Here is an 18,502-nt window from a genome sequence, read left to right on the forward strand (position 1 = left end):
CACGTAGGCAAAACACGTGACAAGGAATCGATGTAATGAAATATGGCCGGAGTGCATGTGTGGCGAGGGCCGGTGTGCCAGGGGGAACGCGGAATTTTGGCGCTCGTCCAAAGGGAGGCCGACGCGCAAGATATCGCGGCAGAGACCCGCGAAAAAGACGGCCGCCTATCCGTCGATCGTGCGCTATTCATCGTTCGCGGCGCGGCTGTCGCCATTTGAATTCGACGTCATTAGTTTTCGCAAGTCGTCCCAATTTCGTGCACGACGGCACAACTTCCACGTTTCTTCTGGCGACCATCTTTCAGCCGAAACCGTGAACTTCCCTGTTTAGGGATTCTATTCTGTGCCGGCTCCAACCCCCGAGCGATTTTGATTGGACGAGGATTTCAGCGCAATTTTGATTTATTTTGAAAGATATTATTATTGGGAGATTATTATCGATTTTGTTTAGGTTTTTATCTTTATTTTATGGTATTTATTTCGTCTCTCAGATTTATATAACATTAGGATTTATATTAAATATGTTAGAAATGATTTGAAAATTTCATCCCCCAATATTAATCTTAAAATTTGTTAACATCGTTTATAAATTGATTTATTATTTATGAAAGAATTAAAGTGTCCATAAAAGAAGCATTGAGATTATTATAATCTTGTGAAATCGATTAATATTTTAAGAATTCTAATATTTTGATATTTAAAAGTAAATTAGATTATATTTCAATTCGCTAAGCTAGCTAGATTTTTATTAATCACTGAAATTGAAAAGACAATATGTATGAAAATTAGGGAAATTATTGGAGCAGACTGAACAGGCAGTTTCAAATAAAATTACTAATTTCAAGGAATTTAATTTTAAAAGTTTGTGCTACTATAATAATATTAATAACTGTTAGAATTATAATTTGTAATTCGCGCCTGATCATGGTTGTGTATAAACATTTATCGAGCGGTTGCGCCGTTTTTGTTTATCGACTATACGATGTTGTCTTGTCGACCGATCTGATCGCATCCTTCGTTATGTTGTACAAACACATCGCGTTACATAATTAAATACAATACGTTATTTCTTATTCAGCCAAATATATATATAATCACGCATCAACTCTAACAGGTTATGGGCCCAGAGATATATATATTTTTTTGGCATTTGTGAAATAAGAAAGAATAAGTGAAAAAGTTTGTGGTGCACGTATTTGTAGAAATTTAAGAAAAATTATGGCTTTTGCAACTGGAAGTATTGGTAGAATCGAAGTTCTGAATAAGGATAATTATGATACTTGGTGTATGCAAGCGGAAGCATTATTAGTTAAAAATGATGGATGGGAATATGCAGCGGGGACGACGAAACGTCCCGTAATCGTCGCAGGGGACCCGATCACGATAGCAGCGGCAGAGGCTTGGGACAAAGGTGACCAAAAGGCCAAGGCTGATATAATACTATTTGTGAGTTCATCAGAATTAAGTCAGTTAAAAGGTTGTCGTACAGCAAATGATGTGTGGCAAAAATTGCGATCAACGTATGCGTCGCAAGGGCCAGCGAAAAGAGCCACGTTACTGAGACGGCTCACGACTCATCGTATGGCGAGTGGCGATGATGTCCGACAACATATAAATAGTTTTATTGAAATTGTAGGCAAACTTGCTGAAATGAACATTGAAATTCATAAAGATTTGCAGAGCGCGATGTTATTGAATAGTTTATCAGAAAGTTTTGAGAATTTCAGATGCGCAATAGAATCTCGGGACGAACTTCCCGATTTAGATAGTCTAAAAATAAAAATATTGGAGGAGTATGAAACAAGATTGCAGAAACTATCGGAGGAGCATGGAGCGATGGCAATTAAATATGATAATAGGAAGAACGATAAACAAGTATGGCAAGACAAAAGAGGAAATAAATCGTATGTGCAGAAACCGCAGATTAAATGTTACGAATGTGGAAAATTGGGTCATCGTGCAGCCGATTGTTGGAGTAAAAGAGGTAAACAAAAATCAACAACAGGTATGGCAAATGATTCATATTACGGAAATGTAAATAATGTATATAAAATCAGCGAAGACCCGGAACATAGATATTGGTGTCTTGATAGTGGGTGCACAACCCATCTTTGTAAAGACAAATCTAAATTTAATGAAATGAATCGTTCTAGACATAACAAATTAAATCTTGCTAATGATACATCAGCCGCGGTAGAAGCGCAAGGAAATGTATGCATTAGAATAATTTCAAATAACAATCCTAAGGAGATTGAATTAAGAGATACTTTATATGTGCCTGATTTGAGAACAAATTTGTTATCTGTAACAAAAATAACGAATAAAAATCATGAAGTAATTTTTAGGAAAAATGAAGCCATCGTGGTCGATTCGGAAGGAAAAATTAGGTTAAAAGCAAAACGTATAGGAGATCTGTATTATCTACGAGAAGAGGCGGTAGATGGAAAAATAATAACTTCTAAAAGAAATTGTAATCTCGAAGGAAATTCAAACATTCAATTGTGGCATAACAGATTGGGCCACTTGAACGCAAAAGATTTATTGTATTTAGCTAAGAAGGAAAATGCAATTGGAATCACTTTGAATGGAGAAAAAACGTTATCCCCATGTGAAACATGTATTCGAGGAAAACTAACCTCAACACCTTTTCCAGGGAACAGTCAAAGGAGTTCTAGATTTTTAGAAATCGTGCATTCGGATGTGTGTGGTCCGATGAATAAAGAATCCTTGGGAGGATATAGGTATATAGTATCCTTTATTGATGACTATTCAAGGTGGTGTAAAATTTATTTCTTAAAGGGAAAAGATGAAGTATTTCGTATGTTCAAAGATTTTAAGAATTACGCGGAAACGCATACTGGTTGTAGATTGAAAAGTTTACAAACCGATAATGGACGAGAGTATTGTAATGGTCAATTTGAAGAATACTTGCGACAAAATGGAATTGTAAGAAGATTGACTGTGCCATATACACCCCAACAGAACGGTGTAGCAGAAAGGAAGAATCGTACTCTCATCGAAATGGCTCGATGTTTGTTATTGAATGCTGGATTGTCGGAAGAATTTTGGGCAGCTGCAATGGACAATGCAAATTATGTAAGAAATAGATGTCCTACAAAGATTTTGAATGGGAAGACTCCATTCGAATTGTGGAATAAAAGGGTGCCTAGATTAGCACATTTGAGGACATTTGGTGCGAAAACATATTTGTTGAACAAGGAGCCTGGGAAAAGGAAATTTGATCAAAGAACAAAAATGGGAATATTTATTGGCTATTCGGATATATCGAAGGCTTACAAGGTATGGTTACCTAATGAAAGAAAATTAATTGTTTCTAGGGATATAAAAGTTCTCGAAGATGATTATAATCATGAAAATAAAAATCATAATCGTGAAGAGGATGAGAGTTTGGGATCGGGAACGATACCATTAATTTTGATGCCAAATAGTACCGAAAGACAGGTGCGGACAGGTAGTTCGGTTGTAGAGGTTCCCGAAACACCAAATGTAGAAGAAGAAGAGCGAGAAGAACCAATAGAAACAGAAACAGATCAACGCCAATGCCGAGCCCCAGGAAGACCAAGAATAATTCGTACAGGAAGAAGAGGACGTCCCAGAAAATTATACAAAATGCGAACAATGGAAACCAATGTAGAAGAAGGTACTGCAGAAAGGGACGGAAGTGAAAATGCGTCGGTGGATACTGAAGGAACAGAGGCCGACGGTCAATTATATGGAATTCAAGATCACGAAGACCAAGAAGATAATTTAGTTTCACAGGTTGCTGGAATAGCCGAAATATCGGTAAGAGACGCTTTAAATGGGGAAAATGAATTAGAATGGAAACACGCCATAAAAACCGAGATAAATAATTTAATAAGAAATAATACTTTTAAAATTGTGGAAAGGCCACAAAATAAGAAGGTAATAGATTCAAGAACGGTCCTTACAAATAAGTATAAAGCAGATGGATCGTTGGATAAACGCAAGGCCAGAGTTGTGGCGAGAGGATTCGCACATCGTCCAGGAATAGACTTTTATGAAACTTTGCTCCTGTAGCTAGGTTGGAGACAATTCGATTATTGCTGGCTTTAGCAGTCAAAATGAATATGACCATAGAACAGATTGATGTGATTGGGGCATATTTGAATGGAAACCTTCAAGAGGAAATATTTATGGAAATGCCCGATCAATTGAAGAATTGCTTAGAAGAAATTTCAGAAGATAAGGCGCGTATTAAGAGGAGGTGTTAGAATTATAATTTGTAATTCGCGCCTGATCATGGTTGTGTATAAACATTTATCGAGCGGTTGCGCCGTTTTTGTTTATCGACTATACGATGTTGTCTTGTCGACCGATCTGATCGCATCCTTCGTTATGTTGTACAAACACATCGCGTTACATAATTAAATACAATACGTTATTTCTTATTCAGCCAAATATATATATAATCACGCATCAACTCTAACAATAACATATGGAAGCATACCGCATAGCGGTATGCAATGAAAAGATAAATTATACGAGTTTTATTAAGTTGCATATACATCAAATGAATACGTTAAATACATATTTTAATAACGGAAGCACGTATGATTAAATTTTAATTTTCGACTTATTTTTACCACGCTTATTACCAACAGATGACTATGTTAACCGTGTATACTATTACGCTCCAAAAAGTCGTGTTCAGTCGCGCGCGACCATAGAAGAACAAGTCATTCAGAAAAGTCTGCAGATAATCCGTGAATTTTCAGCTCGTTTAAAATTTTTTAACGCGAGCTAAGAATGTTCTTTTCTTCTATCAAACTTGTTCGAAACATGAAAATATTTTCGCTCTTTTCATTTAATTTTACTCCGTAAAGCAACAGTATCTCTGAACTACGTATTTAATAATTAACTAATTTTACATTTTACGTAATGTATATAAGAAATAAATGGATATAATGAATGAATAAATAAAAATAATGAATGCATAAATAAATAAGTATAAAAATAAATCACAAAATGAAGAAAGTTACGTTTGCTTCGAATAGTTTTTATTGCGATGCAGAGTACGAACAATTAAAAAAGTAATCGACGTGTTTCGTAGAAAATATTTCTGGCACTATCGATCGTATAAAAATGTCTGTCGTAATAATGCATAAATCTTTGCATATTTCCCACATAAAATAGCAAAATATTTGTAGAATCTTTTGAATACGTAACATGTATGTTAAAAATGCAAATACAGCTGGAGCACGAGTTACTATTATCAAGATAACCTGCAGGTATCTCGGAAAAAGAGGTCATGCATGCTAAAATTTGTTTGAATATTTCGAATCGATTCTTTTTATTCGTAAAAACCCTTCTGCAACGCCCTATTGCATTTGGAAAATAATCCGTGAATAAGTAAACCATGTATTAAAAACATTTAATAAAATAAAATCAACGACAACGTATTTGAAAATAAATATTACATTAACACAGGATCTTCATATTTACCACAAAATGAATTTGTAACGATTTGAATATAATAATTTCTATCATTTCCTTTAATTAGTTAATCCTAGAAAGTAACATATAATTGCCTTATTTAGTTTTTAAAATTATCTTTTCAAAAATAAATTCTAACCTCAACCCCTTAGTCACAAGCAAAAAGATGGAAGCATTGCATCGTTGCTTAAAAAACAGTTGCTAAATTTAATTTTTCATATGTATCTTGTGCGAAGGGTTAAAACGTGATCGAAGGACATTTTACAAGTCACTATATTAGTTTCAATGAATAAATAAATAATTTGTGCTCCATTTACAAATTCGGGGTACTCTGTTTCGAGATTATAAATGAAAAGATCGTAAATGAATGTTATGAATATAATATACGTTATTTATAAAAAATATTGTGCACATAGTAATGTGAACAACAGTATAGTATAAGCAATTTGTATATACCAATTATACATATATAAATAAAGCATTATATATACAAAGTATATATAAATAAAATATTATACATAAAAAGTATATATAAATAAAATATTATACATACAAAGTATATATAAATAAAATATTATACATACAAAGTATACATAAATAAAATATTATATTTACAAAGTATACATAAATCAAATATAATATATACAAAGCATATTTAAATAAAGTATTATATATACAAAGCATGTATATAAATGACGTATTATACATACAAAATAGATATAAATAACATTTTATATATACAAAGTATACATAAATAACGCATATATTGAATTTAATGAAATTCGAGAGTAGAGTTTAGGGCACAGAAAGCGTGCTGCTAGACCGCTGTGCATCGTCCCTGGTTTCTCTGGGTCACGGTGAAATACCGTATCGACGGCGAAGAACAGCCTCGTAGGATATGTTTAGCAGCCGATCGACGGCCAAAGAAGGGAAGAAAGTAAGGGGCTAATGAGCGCCGCGAAGCGTGTACACTCCTGTGACCTCCACGCTCCGCACGGATGGCGGCTGATCAGCGATCACGGTGATCGCGTAGGGCCGGCCCGCGGAACACTCTCGGTTCTCTCGACTCGCGTGACACGCGCGCATTTTCCTGGATCCTGCTCGCTAATTGCGCGTAATAATCGCTTCCGGGTTGAAACTTCGCCACACCGCCCGGCGTGCTTCCGGCGCAACGCGTCACGCGTTTCATGAATTGTCGCGCGGATATTTCATCTCGCGATCGCGATTTTCACCGACGGATCTCGCGTGGACTCTCGGCGATAAGATGCGTCGCTGCTCCTTTCAGATTTTCTGCACCTTTTTCCGCGTGCGTGGCTGCGATCCAACATGGCGGTCGAGGTAAGCTTTAATTTATCGCACTTGGATTTATTTCTTGGTTACGTTGATTAGAGTACTTCTTTGTCAAAGATAAATTTCTGTAGAGGTCATTTATTTTGTTGTGCGATGATTTTTAGTTTGGCGTTCAATCCATTATTTGGTGGAATTAACAAATTAATTGAATTATGAAGATATGGGGATTTTATTTTAAGTTCAGTTCAACTGGATTTAATTTAATATTGTATATTTAATTTGATTGTACGCTATTAATATCAATATTGTTCGTATTTGATAGTATTAGTATTATTAATATTAATGTTTAGTGCGTATTTACTGTACTTAGATAATGTTTGAATATTAATATCTATCATTTCCAGAAATCTAACTCGTTCGAATAGTACGTTACGTAACATAAAGGGGTGTAATGTAATAACATAATAGCAATATAAGCACACTTCTTTCATTATAATAAATAAAAAATGTTAACGTTAGTTATCAAGCGCGTCGTGTTCTAATTAAATACCCAGTTAAGCTACAACTTATCTCACTTGGCTTTTTAACATTATGATTTAATATTTCAAGATTAAATTTCAAGGATTAGGTCAAAATTCTTGAAAATGTGACGTATTGAACTATGATTTTTACCTCCTCTTGTTACTGAAAGATATTTCGATAACTTACGGAATCAGAATGTCAATGAAAACCGGTGTCGATGGAATTAGATCGTCAATGAAAGCAGAATGTCAATGAAAACCTATACGGGTGAACAGAGTCGATGTAAACATTGGCGAGGAAATCGTTATCCGTCAAGTGGAACGGACCCCATGTAATAAAGTGCAAAGAACGTCAGGAACACGATTTTTTTTTATTAGGCTGCTTTTATGAGAAAAACGACGAGAGACGATATCAAGATGTAAATTCCATTTTTGGGTACTTTGCGTGTGACGTTCTACAATGTAATAATCATAATTTTGTCTTTCCTTAAGCACTTGTCAATTTATTAATTTTATGAGTGTCGAGCACTATTGCTTATTCTGTTAAATTAAATCATGAGCAATTATATATAATAAATATTAGGTTAGAAACTATAAAATGGACCTTTTCTGCGACATCTGTTTCATAGTTTTCATAGTTTTGGCAATAGTATCGTGTATGAATTTGTATAATTAAAAAATATGTTCAAACAATAAACTATTCAAACGTCGACGCTGTATACTGTACAGTAATGACAATTTTCATCAAACTATACAATCTAGTAATCTCAGCTTATCATGTATGTATAAGGTATCACAAGATAAAAATGACAAACAATATGACTAACAATATGAAAATAAAGGTTTCCTAAGCTCATCTGCAATACCTTTTTCCTTTACAAAATTTTTATCCGACTCATCGTTACCTAGTTATTAACGAAAAACATCAACCAATGAGAAGCCAGTACCACTGACGCGATACGACTGAGCCAATCATCGAAACAGGGCGTCGCCGACTCGCCTCGTCGACCACCTCGCACCGTTTTTCGTTAATAACTCGTTAACAATATCTCGTAGAACATTTCTGCAAAGGAAAAAGTTACTCCAAATGACCTAACATATCATCTCCCAATACCAGATTCTCACACATTTCCGGTACACCGCTGCATAATCTATACAAATAAAGGAAACAGGTTCATCTCAGACATCTGGCATTCTAACGAACGAGATTTCACAAAAATGAAAATTCTCAGGAGGATATCCACCCCTCACAATTCTCCCCGCGCCTTTTCCAATTTACCGCCTGGACGGGGGAAACGCGAGAGTCCAGGTAGCCGGAGTTCGGGCGATCCGTTGAAGGAAGACGGGACGGAGAGCCGCGGGGTCTACAGACACTCGGGGCGCTCTGAAAAGCACTAGAGAGGCGGAGAGGTGCATCCAACTTGTATGAATGATTGCCCCGATGCATGCGCAGGCCGAAGATACGCGCACAGAGGCATAACGTGTAATTTCAGCGTGGCGAGGCGCATCCCCTTAACCGCGTCCATTGTTTATCTCCTCTCCCGTTCGCACCATAAATAGGCGTCCGTCCGGCCTGGCTCACTTTTGCTCGAATGGCCAACACGTAGGTGCCATAGAGAGACCGAACTAAATGTTCCCGCGCAACCTTCGTTTCTCTTTCATCCCCCCCAAAAATACCCTCGAAATGCTGTCGACTTAGCCTCCCCTCCCCCCACTCCTTCTTTATTACTACCGCTCATCTTTACCCTCTCGTTTTCTTTCCTCCTCATTGTCTTTACTTTTGTTTCCTTTTCTTCGTTTCCCTTTCACTTTCATATTTTCCTTTTCTCTCTGTCTCTCTTGTCTATTTTTCTTCTCTCTATTTTCTTTCTTTTTCTGCCTCTATTTTTGTTTTTCGTGTTCTTTGCTTCTCTGACCTATTTTTCGTTTCTCTCTTTTCCCTCTATTGCTTTTGTCTGAGTTTCTTCCATGTGAGTTTTCTTTCTCTCTCCACCTCTCTCTCTCTATTGTCTAGCTTTCTTTTTTGACTACTCTCTTTCGTCTACTTTTCTTTTTCCTTTTTTTACTCTCTTTTTCTCTATTTTTCTTCTTTCTGTTTTCTCCTTTTTTCTTACTCTCTGTCTATCTATCTCTTTTGCCCTCTCTCTGTCTCTCTCCATCTCTCTCTCTCTCTCTCTCTCTCTCCCTCTTCCATTCTGTACGTTTCTCTTTCTCTCCCTCATTCACACTCTCTCCATCTCTCTCCGTCGTTCGACCACTACACACCCCCCTCGTATTTCATTTTCCAGGAACGGCCAGGGGTAGCCGCGATAGCCTCGAAAGGGATGACGAGTGGTATAAGATCGTTCCCGGGGCTTTCCTGATTCGGGAACGATAATACTGGCAGCTCGTCAGGACCGTCCAGAGAACAATCGTCCTCGTCGTTTCGTTACCGGATGAACGGAGACCACCGACCCCCCCACCTACTCGAGATAGAAAAATATTGACTGACTGCCATGCCGGCGAAGGAACTGCGGCTTATCGCTTCGCTGCGAGGGACGCAGGCGAGTCCTGTCGTCTGCGAAATTTTGTCCAGGCCGTTTGGGGGGAAAACCGCCCTTAACGATATCGGAGATAGTAGATAATTGCTGAGAGATCCGATTGTTTCGTACCGTGTACGGCACGCATTGGATGGTCGGTAGAGATGGCGGAATTTTGGCTATGCGAGGGAGGGATGGTGTGTGGTATAAGGGTGGTTTATGGTATAAGGGAAGATGTAAGGTGTAAGGAATGGTTTACGGTGTAAGGGAGGGTATACAGTATGAGGGTTGGTTCACGGTATAAGAGACGATATAAGGTGTAAGGGATGGTTTAAGGTATATGGAACAATATACATATATGGTATAAGGGACAGCATAAGGTATAAAGGAGGATATATTGTGTAAGAGATAGTATACGGTATAAGGGTAGTGCACAATATAAAGGAGGGTATGAGGGATGGTATACAGTACAAGGAATAGTATATGTATAGTATAAAGGAAGGTATACGGTATAAGGAATAGCATGCAGTATAGGGGATGGTATATTGTACAAGTGATAGTATACAGTATAAGGGATGATATATGGTATAATGGATAGTATATGATACAAGGAATGACATGTAGGTATAAAGGATACTATACAGTATAAGGGATGGTATATTATGTAAGAGATAGTATACAGTGTAAGGGCTAGTATATAAAATGAAGGAGGGCATTCAGTATAAGGAATTGTATACAGTATAAGAGATGGTATATTGTATAAGAGATACTATACAGTATAAGGGATGGCATATGGTATAAGGAATAATATAGAATATTAGACTAACTAACAAAAATAAGTAAAAAATGCAACGAAACTGTTACTAAATAACACCGGCGTTAAGATAGCAATGGAAATTCATCAACGGATAGTATTAAAAATAACAGAGTGGCTGCAAAAGTATTGCTTCTACAATAAAAAATAATGTTTCACATCCAAGTTAATTTTCTAAATGTTCCTCGTGTTGTTTAATCATCTTAATAGACGCTTTTGTGTTGGCATATGCACTCGGCGAACAAGCAACCCTTCCATGTTTACATCTCATACTTTCCGTGTTTATTTATTTATTTAATTTATGTAATTATGGTATATCATTTTCGTAGTTTACATCTCGAGACGCGTAATGCTTTTTACAATACAATTTTTAAACAAATACGTAGAACCTTGGTGTTTATAAATTGGTGATAATTAGAATCTGATTTGAGATTAATATGTATGTAAGCGCGAAATTAATAACTTAATAATTGACTGCTTGTTAAACATTTTGTTATTTGAAAATTGTACACCTTGGATTTCGGATCTTGGATCCACTTTAGTAATCTCTAATAAAACTGGATAAAAAATGTATGCGCTTTCGCAAGAAATAGGTTATACTCCTCCCATTACGTTAATTACGAGCACTCCGTTCTGATTTAAACAATTGCATTGTTTATGTGACTAGACATGTACCGGCGTATTTCCTGACGCTGTATTTCCGTTGCTAATTCCATTGTATATGTTGTATGTCATGTTGAACATTGTATCAATTTTTAAAAATAATTTTAATATGTTGAAGATACTACTTAGAAATACTTAGTTTTTAACACTAAATTTACGGAGAATTGAAAGCTTATATTGCTTCCTAAAAGTATCTATAACATTTATTCAGATCTCCAGCGATTTATGTTTATAATAATTATATGTCAAAGGAAACAATATTATAAATCAAATTCCTCATAAATGTGTTTTTGTAATACTAATAATATAATAGTACAATTAAATTAATGATATACTAAACAAATTAATATCATCAAAATTAATAATTGTAATAAAAACTTACTCAATACAAAATTAATATAATAAACATCAATCAATATAATAAACAATAAAAAATTAGAACGTGTCAAAATGACGCGTTTCGTAAGTTTAGCGTTAAATTCTAGTCTTTTCGCTATTATACGATGCAACTGCTCAATTATTTTTACCAGAAACGCACGAAAATTCCTCGTCTGACAATAAACGTATTATTCCACTCACCGAAGAAGGTGTTGAAAATGTAGAGTAGCTTCTTCTTGCGGAACTCTGACAGTGGCATTTTGTCAATCTGCAACATAGAGAAACAAGATGGTTGGAAAGTGTACAGGTATACTTTTATACATATATGTGTGGTATATGTGTGTAACATGCTAATACTCATTTTCCATTGAATGGCGATCAGGGTCGATTGTCTCGAGCGACCGACCCTTATTTTATCTCGCCGGTAAAAAGTAATCGCAGCTTCGCTTTATCGAGCTGCTTTGTACGTAGCCTCGATATTTACAAGGCCGCCTCGAAGACACGACGTTCGTTTAATTCGATTACATTCGCAGCTGTTCATTACTAAACAATTGTTCATCTTTATTAAATCGATCAAGATGTTTCAATTGCCACTGCGAAACCACTTGTTCCGAAACGTTCACTTTCAGCTTAAATATTATTCTGTTTATATAGATTAAAAGAAATTTAAACAAATTTATTCTCTAAACAAATACTTAAAATTTATGTTTATCGCATGTCAGCTTTAATGTCGCGATAATAACAATAGGAAGTCAGAATTTTATTTGGATTTAGCAGTAATTATGTTTTAATATAATCTTTTATAATATAGTTGTGTATAATATATATTATATGTATAATATAATTGTATATTATATAATGTAATATGTCATAATTATATGTAATATAATATAGCATAATTATATACTATATAATATAATATAACATAACTATATATTATGTGATATAATATAGCATAATTACATATTATATAATATAATATAACGTAATTATATATTATATAATACAATATACATAGCATAATTGTATACTATATAGTATAATTTAACATATAATTTTACTGGAACCCGCGAATCGTAAAAATATCAGAAAAATAACTAAAACCATACAATATTATTTCTCAATTCCATCTTCATTAAATAAATTATATTAATATTGCAAAATTTTTCCGATTGTTATCATCTCAGTCAATTTGTTAATAGAAAAGCATGACACCTATATTTAACAGATTATGTTTTGATATGAAGATAATAAGTTTATCATTATACTGCAAGCTATTACCCTAATTATTAATAATCCTCTTACATTTATCACTGAAGAAGCGCCGGGACGTTAATTGATATCCTTCACGTCGCTTCGTTTCGAAAGGACTGAGACAAGCGCGAGAGACCGTCGAGCATTTATATAATAAGATTTTCTAGCACGAGATAAACAGCTGTTCATATTTGAATATTTACTGACGCACAATTCGCTGTAGTGCGAGCATGGTGCCGCGCCACGTGACTTAAGAGACGCTCAAACATCGAGCCGACGATTGTTGCACGGTGCATGACGTCGCCTCGATTAAATGATGACTCATGGGAAATCAAAAAATTCGCCCAAACCGGATGCTTTTCGACGTCTCGCTTTGCAGCAGGTACAACGATGGGGTTATCATTGTTCATTGTAACGTGGAAACTGCATAATCGATTCCCGGTAGAAATGCAGGAATTATTGCGATTAATATTCCGCGGAACTGTGCATCGAGTTCTGTTCAGCATTTACACGAATCACCTTCTCGTTTTATATATGACTCAAGGTGTTCAATATTTTTGTAATCAATCTGTGATAAAATATGTAAGGAAAAACGGAGTTTTAAATCAGTTTCTTTCAGCTCTTTTTATGTTTTTATTAATGCATACTGTTAACCAAGAAGGTTTGTAGAATAGTTATTAATAATTATTGTATAATATAGTCTTCGTAAATAATTGAATAGTTAAAATAAATAAGCAATTAAATTCTATTAAATGAACAAAGTGAGCGTGACTTAAAGTGCCTCAGTTACATGAATTACAATGTTATTATGATTATTACGAATGTATTACAATATAAACAAAATTTTAATTAGGTAGAAATAATGAGAAAGATTATTGGTATTCGTTAATTAGAGAAAATGAATTTCAGTATAGAATACTCAAACACCTTGTCGTTATTATGCTGACAAATTTATTAATGAAGATACATAATTACAGCAAGCTGGTTATAATAAATTTAATACAAATTGTTCCATCAATTATATTATTATGAAAACTTGCTGCACCGTGTGTGCGTATTTAATTTATTGATTAAAATAAGTTTAATATAATTACTCCATCAATCATATTATTATGGAAAGTTGATACATTATGTATGTTTAGAAAATTGATTAAGATAATATAATATCATACTGATTATGTATAATATACACTAATAATATTATATAATGTATCATTTAGCATACACATATAATATAACATAATATTTATTAATATAGTGTATGACACACATAGTGACAATGCTATATAATATATAATATATATTATAACATTATTCACTAGCATGATGACTGTTACATATAGTAGCAATATTATATAATATATAATATAACAATATTAATTAGAATAATGATTGACACATGTAGTAATAATATTACATACTATATAATATATAATATAACAATTATATTGATTAGCATAATGATTGCCACATAGAGTAACAATGTTATATAATATCTAATGTAACAGTTATATTAATTAGCATAATGATTGATACGTGCAGTAACAATATTATATAATATATAATATATAGTATAACAATATTGATTAGCATAAAATAATTCACAAACGCGTGTTTGAAAACGATACACACGTAATAATCGTCTCACTGATTTTGCCCGTTAATTGGAAAAAAACGCTCGCCGATTCCTTTCGCAAAATTTTTCCAATTGTTAGAATAATTCCTGCACGCAGTCCAGTGTTTTTTGCAACACCATCGGGCACTGTGTGAAACGAAATTATCTGCCAGGCCGATGAAACCTGCCGCACGCCTCCGATGTGCAATTTCGAATGGCATTATTTCCGCCGGAATCGAATTTCCTTTGTGCAATTTAACAAGCCCGGTATAATGAAAATGAAATCAGTAATTCATGTCTTTTCTGCATACATTAACAAAATGTTTTAATGAACATCGATACTTGGCCGGCGTGGTCCTATCGCCGGGAACCGAAACACGCCGGAAATAAAGGAATTAGGAAGGACTTTTAAATCATCGGGCACGCGACAATCCGTTCCGGTTTAATCAGCAAAATTCATTAAACAAATTGGTGCCGGCCCTGTCTATTACAGAATTCGGGCCGATTTCATAAACTACGATTATTCGGCGAACACTGCTACCGTTGGAATATCTACTTTGTCATTAATTTATGTAATTGAAATGATTTCATATTTTTGTTATAACATCTGTTATTATTTTAATAAATTTTAATAAATCACAGAATTATCGGCTGTAAGTTATTACAATTGAGGTGCAGGAAATTTGATAACACCGTCGCATTATTAATAACTAATTAAAATCCTCGCTGCAGCACCGCATAATTTATTTAAAAACTTCCTGTCAAAATCCACAGTCGAATCGCGATCATTCCCACCGTATTGACAAAATTTAATAAAAATCCATTAACTCGCGAGCACTGTTAAATTTTCCATAAGCGCGTCAACCTTCGTAAATCGATATTCATAGTCTTCGCTGTTATCAGAATGATTCCCGCGCCTCCGCCCCGCCATAAATCCGGCGCGGGTCGCGCGGAACGTCCCCGTTTCTATACCCGTCTAATTAATTAATCCCATTTGATAGAAGAGCATTGTCCAACGCTGACCGCACTAAGAGCAATAAGCGACATAATCGTCGTCGTCTATTTTCGCTGGGCCGTCGTGGCCGACGTTGAATCGACGAAACCCGCCGTCGCAATCCCTTCTCGATCCGCGATAAATAAGAAGTAATAGCGCGTAATCAGCGGCGACAAGGATCGCTCGCGGGGGAGGAAGGCGCTCTCGAAAAATCCACCGGCGGCGACGCCGTCGTTGCCATTAGACGTCAAGGTGAGCGTTGACGTCAATCATTCGATCCCGGTTCAACGGAACTAATCTTTCGTCCGCGTACCAAGCTTTTGTTCGTCGATTTCGACAGTGACGAATCGTGGCCGCGCGTCGCGTAACCGTCGCTCTGTAACGTCCCGCACTGGGTCGAACCGTCGCGTATCCAATTTTCCAATGTTCGTTGTTACGCTTATTAGACGAGTCGTTTGGTCAACGGGGACGTAGAACGACGGTTCTTTATTTTACGAACATTTAACAGTTTATTGTGCCCGGCGTCGCGCGTGTTTCGTCGTTCTTGGGCGTTCGATTTTACCGCGTGCCACGCGGTTAGGGTTGATTTTAAGGTATAATCTGATACGCGACTGTGTAATTGTGTAGTTCGTTTGAAGTGTATTTCGTATAGAGTATGATTTATTTAGTTCGTAGTTTGTTTATGGGATAATTTATTGTACAATTATATTTCATTTACATTGTACAATTATAGTTCATTTAAGGTAGGATTTATTTAACTTACAATTCATTTAAGGTGTAATTATGTGATTAATATAATTCATTTAGAATATGATTTATTTAGTTTATCATTGTTTATAGTATAATTGTACAATTGTACAATTTTATGATTTATTTAAGGTGTGATTTATTTAACTTGCAATTCATTTGAGGTATAGTTATGTAATTATATAATTCAGTTAAATTATAATTCATTTAGAGTATGATTTATTTGATTTGTACTTTGTTTCTAGTATAATTGTACAGTTATATGATTTATTTATGGCGTAATTATGTAATTATATTATTCAGTTAAACTGTAATTCATGTACGGTATGATTTATTTAACTTACAATTCTCTTAAGGTGTAATTATGTGATTATATAATTCATTTAGAGCATGATCTATTTAACCTGCAATTAATTTAGAGTATAATTTATTTGAAGTACAATTATGTTATCGAATAATTCGTTTAGATTACGATTTACTTAATTTATAATCCATTTACGGTATGATTAGCATAAAATTTATTTTAGGTATAATTATATAATTCTATAATTCGTTCAAAGTATAAATATACAACTATATAATTCATCTAAAATATGGTTGATTTATAATTCATTTAACATACATTATATAATTCATGTAGTAGTCATGTGTAATTCATGTAGCACACAATTACATAATTATTTAATCTATTTAACACATAGTTATATAACGATGTAATTAATTTAAGATTTAAACGCACAAGCGACAAATAATTGAACAGCAAAGCCGCCGAAAATGTGTGCGATCGTTTCATTGAGATTAGGCTGTCCGGTCCCATTATGTGTCGCGCCGCGAGTCGCCTTCCGTCGATGAATCGACCGATCGGGGCATGAAATCGACACGATCCCATTTACCGTCGTCCCGCGATGCCCCCGCGGTCCATTGTCGTGTAATTCGATAATAAGTAAAGTCAATTCCGTAGTCCGCCGGACCAGACACCGAACCACCCCTCCGCCGCTGTTCTTCGAGTGTCAATCGCTCGTCGGAGAGTATAGTTCGCCCAGGAACTTCGCGCGATGCATTGTTGGACACGGGGCGGGGGCATCACTTTTACCAAAGTTGCAACGAGTTTGTTCTACATGGCCAGTTTCGCTTACTCGTCAACTATCGCGACCTTCGATTTCAGGTTTTAAGGGTCGGTTAGGGAGGGGAGAGAGAGTATTCTGTTCAGAATAGTAAAAGTTGAGTGGTGCACGCCATTTTGTATTCGAAGAAAATAGGAGGCACGTGTTTTCGGCGAATTTTCAGAATTTTTAAAGAATTTCAGAATCTTCGCAGTCGTTACAGAAATTTTCCTTAATTATATCGATAAAGATTGTTTAATAAGTATCCGTATATCTTGCGTTATGTGTTCGTATAATATAATCCACTGTTATTGCGACGAGATAACAGTACTATATTAATTCGGTATGTTTGTTTAATCTTAACACAAATGACGTAGAAATTGACGCACAATGAGGGATAATATTGTATTTGTTAAGAAAGAATGGCTCACTTTTAAGTATTCTGTTAAATGTTTACAGTGTGTTAAATCTTCCACTGGTATGATTTATGCGAATTTTTGTTTGACTGCTGTCTTCGTAAATTCATCTACAAAAGCGTAAATTTATAATGAATTATTTATTCGCGATCTAATTAAATAATTAAAGTATTCTGACTATTGTTTCACCCACGTGGTAGAAAAGAATCTGCGTTATCAAGCCAATTAAATATTAAAAGTGTTAGAAATTATGATAGAAATATAATTATACATATGAAATATGATTAAATATAGTTATTAAATTTGATTGACTATATTTATTAAATACGATTAAATATAATTATTAAATGCGATAAAATATAATTATTAAATTTGATTGGCTATAATTATTAAATACGATTAAATATAATTACTAAATACGATTAAATATAATCAAATAATCAATTACGAATACAATTCAATAAACGACTATAACCTCTCATTTTATTACGTAACATAACCTATCCACGCGCCGCTTATACATAATATTTCCTTTACTCAGTATTACGCAATTTATACGTGAGCCGAGTTATAAAAGTTCGTGCTTTTAGTAAATTGCTTTTTGTTTTAGGATCACTCTCTGCAGGCTTAAAAGTTCTAAAACCTCTCATTATTTATTAACACGTTGCAATTTCATGAAGCTCTCCGTTCTACGAATTATAAATGATATATTC

General features: G+C 34.8%; 1 protein-coding gene across 2 annotated transcripts in view; it reads right to left on the reverse strand.

Moving 5' to 3' along the window:
- The window catches only part of Scp2 (Sarcoplasmic calcium-binding protein 2), an 87,908-nt gene that overhangs the window by 8,904 nt on the left and 60,502 nt on the right, over positions 1 to 18,502 (reverse strand). The window contains exons 1-2 of one of the 2 annotated variants that reach the window (XM_078180919.1): positions 12,966 to 13,021; positions 11,862 to 11,928 (exon numbers count right to left, since the gene is read on the reverse strand). In XM_078180919.1, coding sequence (XP_078037045.1) covers positions 11,862 to 11,919 — 58 coding nt within the window. In that variant the 5' untranslated portion in view covers positions 11,920 to 11,928; positions 12,966 to 13,021. Of the gene's footprint in view, positions 1 to 11,861; positions 11,929 to 12,965; positions 13,022 to 18,502 lie in introns of those variants that run through there. The other variant, XM_078180918.1, reaches the window with a different exon arrangement.

The sequence above is a fragment of the Augochlora pura genome, chromosome 5, assembly GCF_028453695.1.
Source record: "Augochlora pura isolate Apur16 chromosome 5, APUR_v2.2.1, whole genome shotgun sequence".
NCBI lineage: Eukaryota > Metazoa > Arthropoda > Insecta > Hymenoptera > Halictidae > Augochlora > Augochlora pura.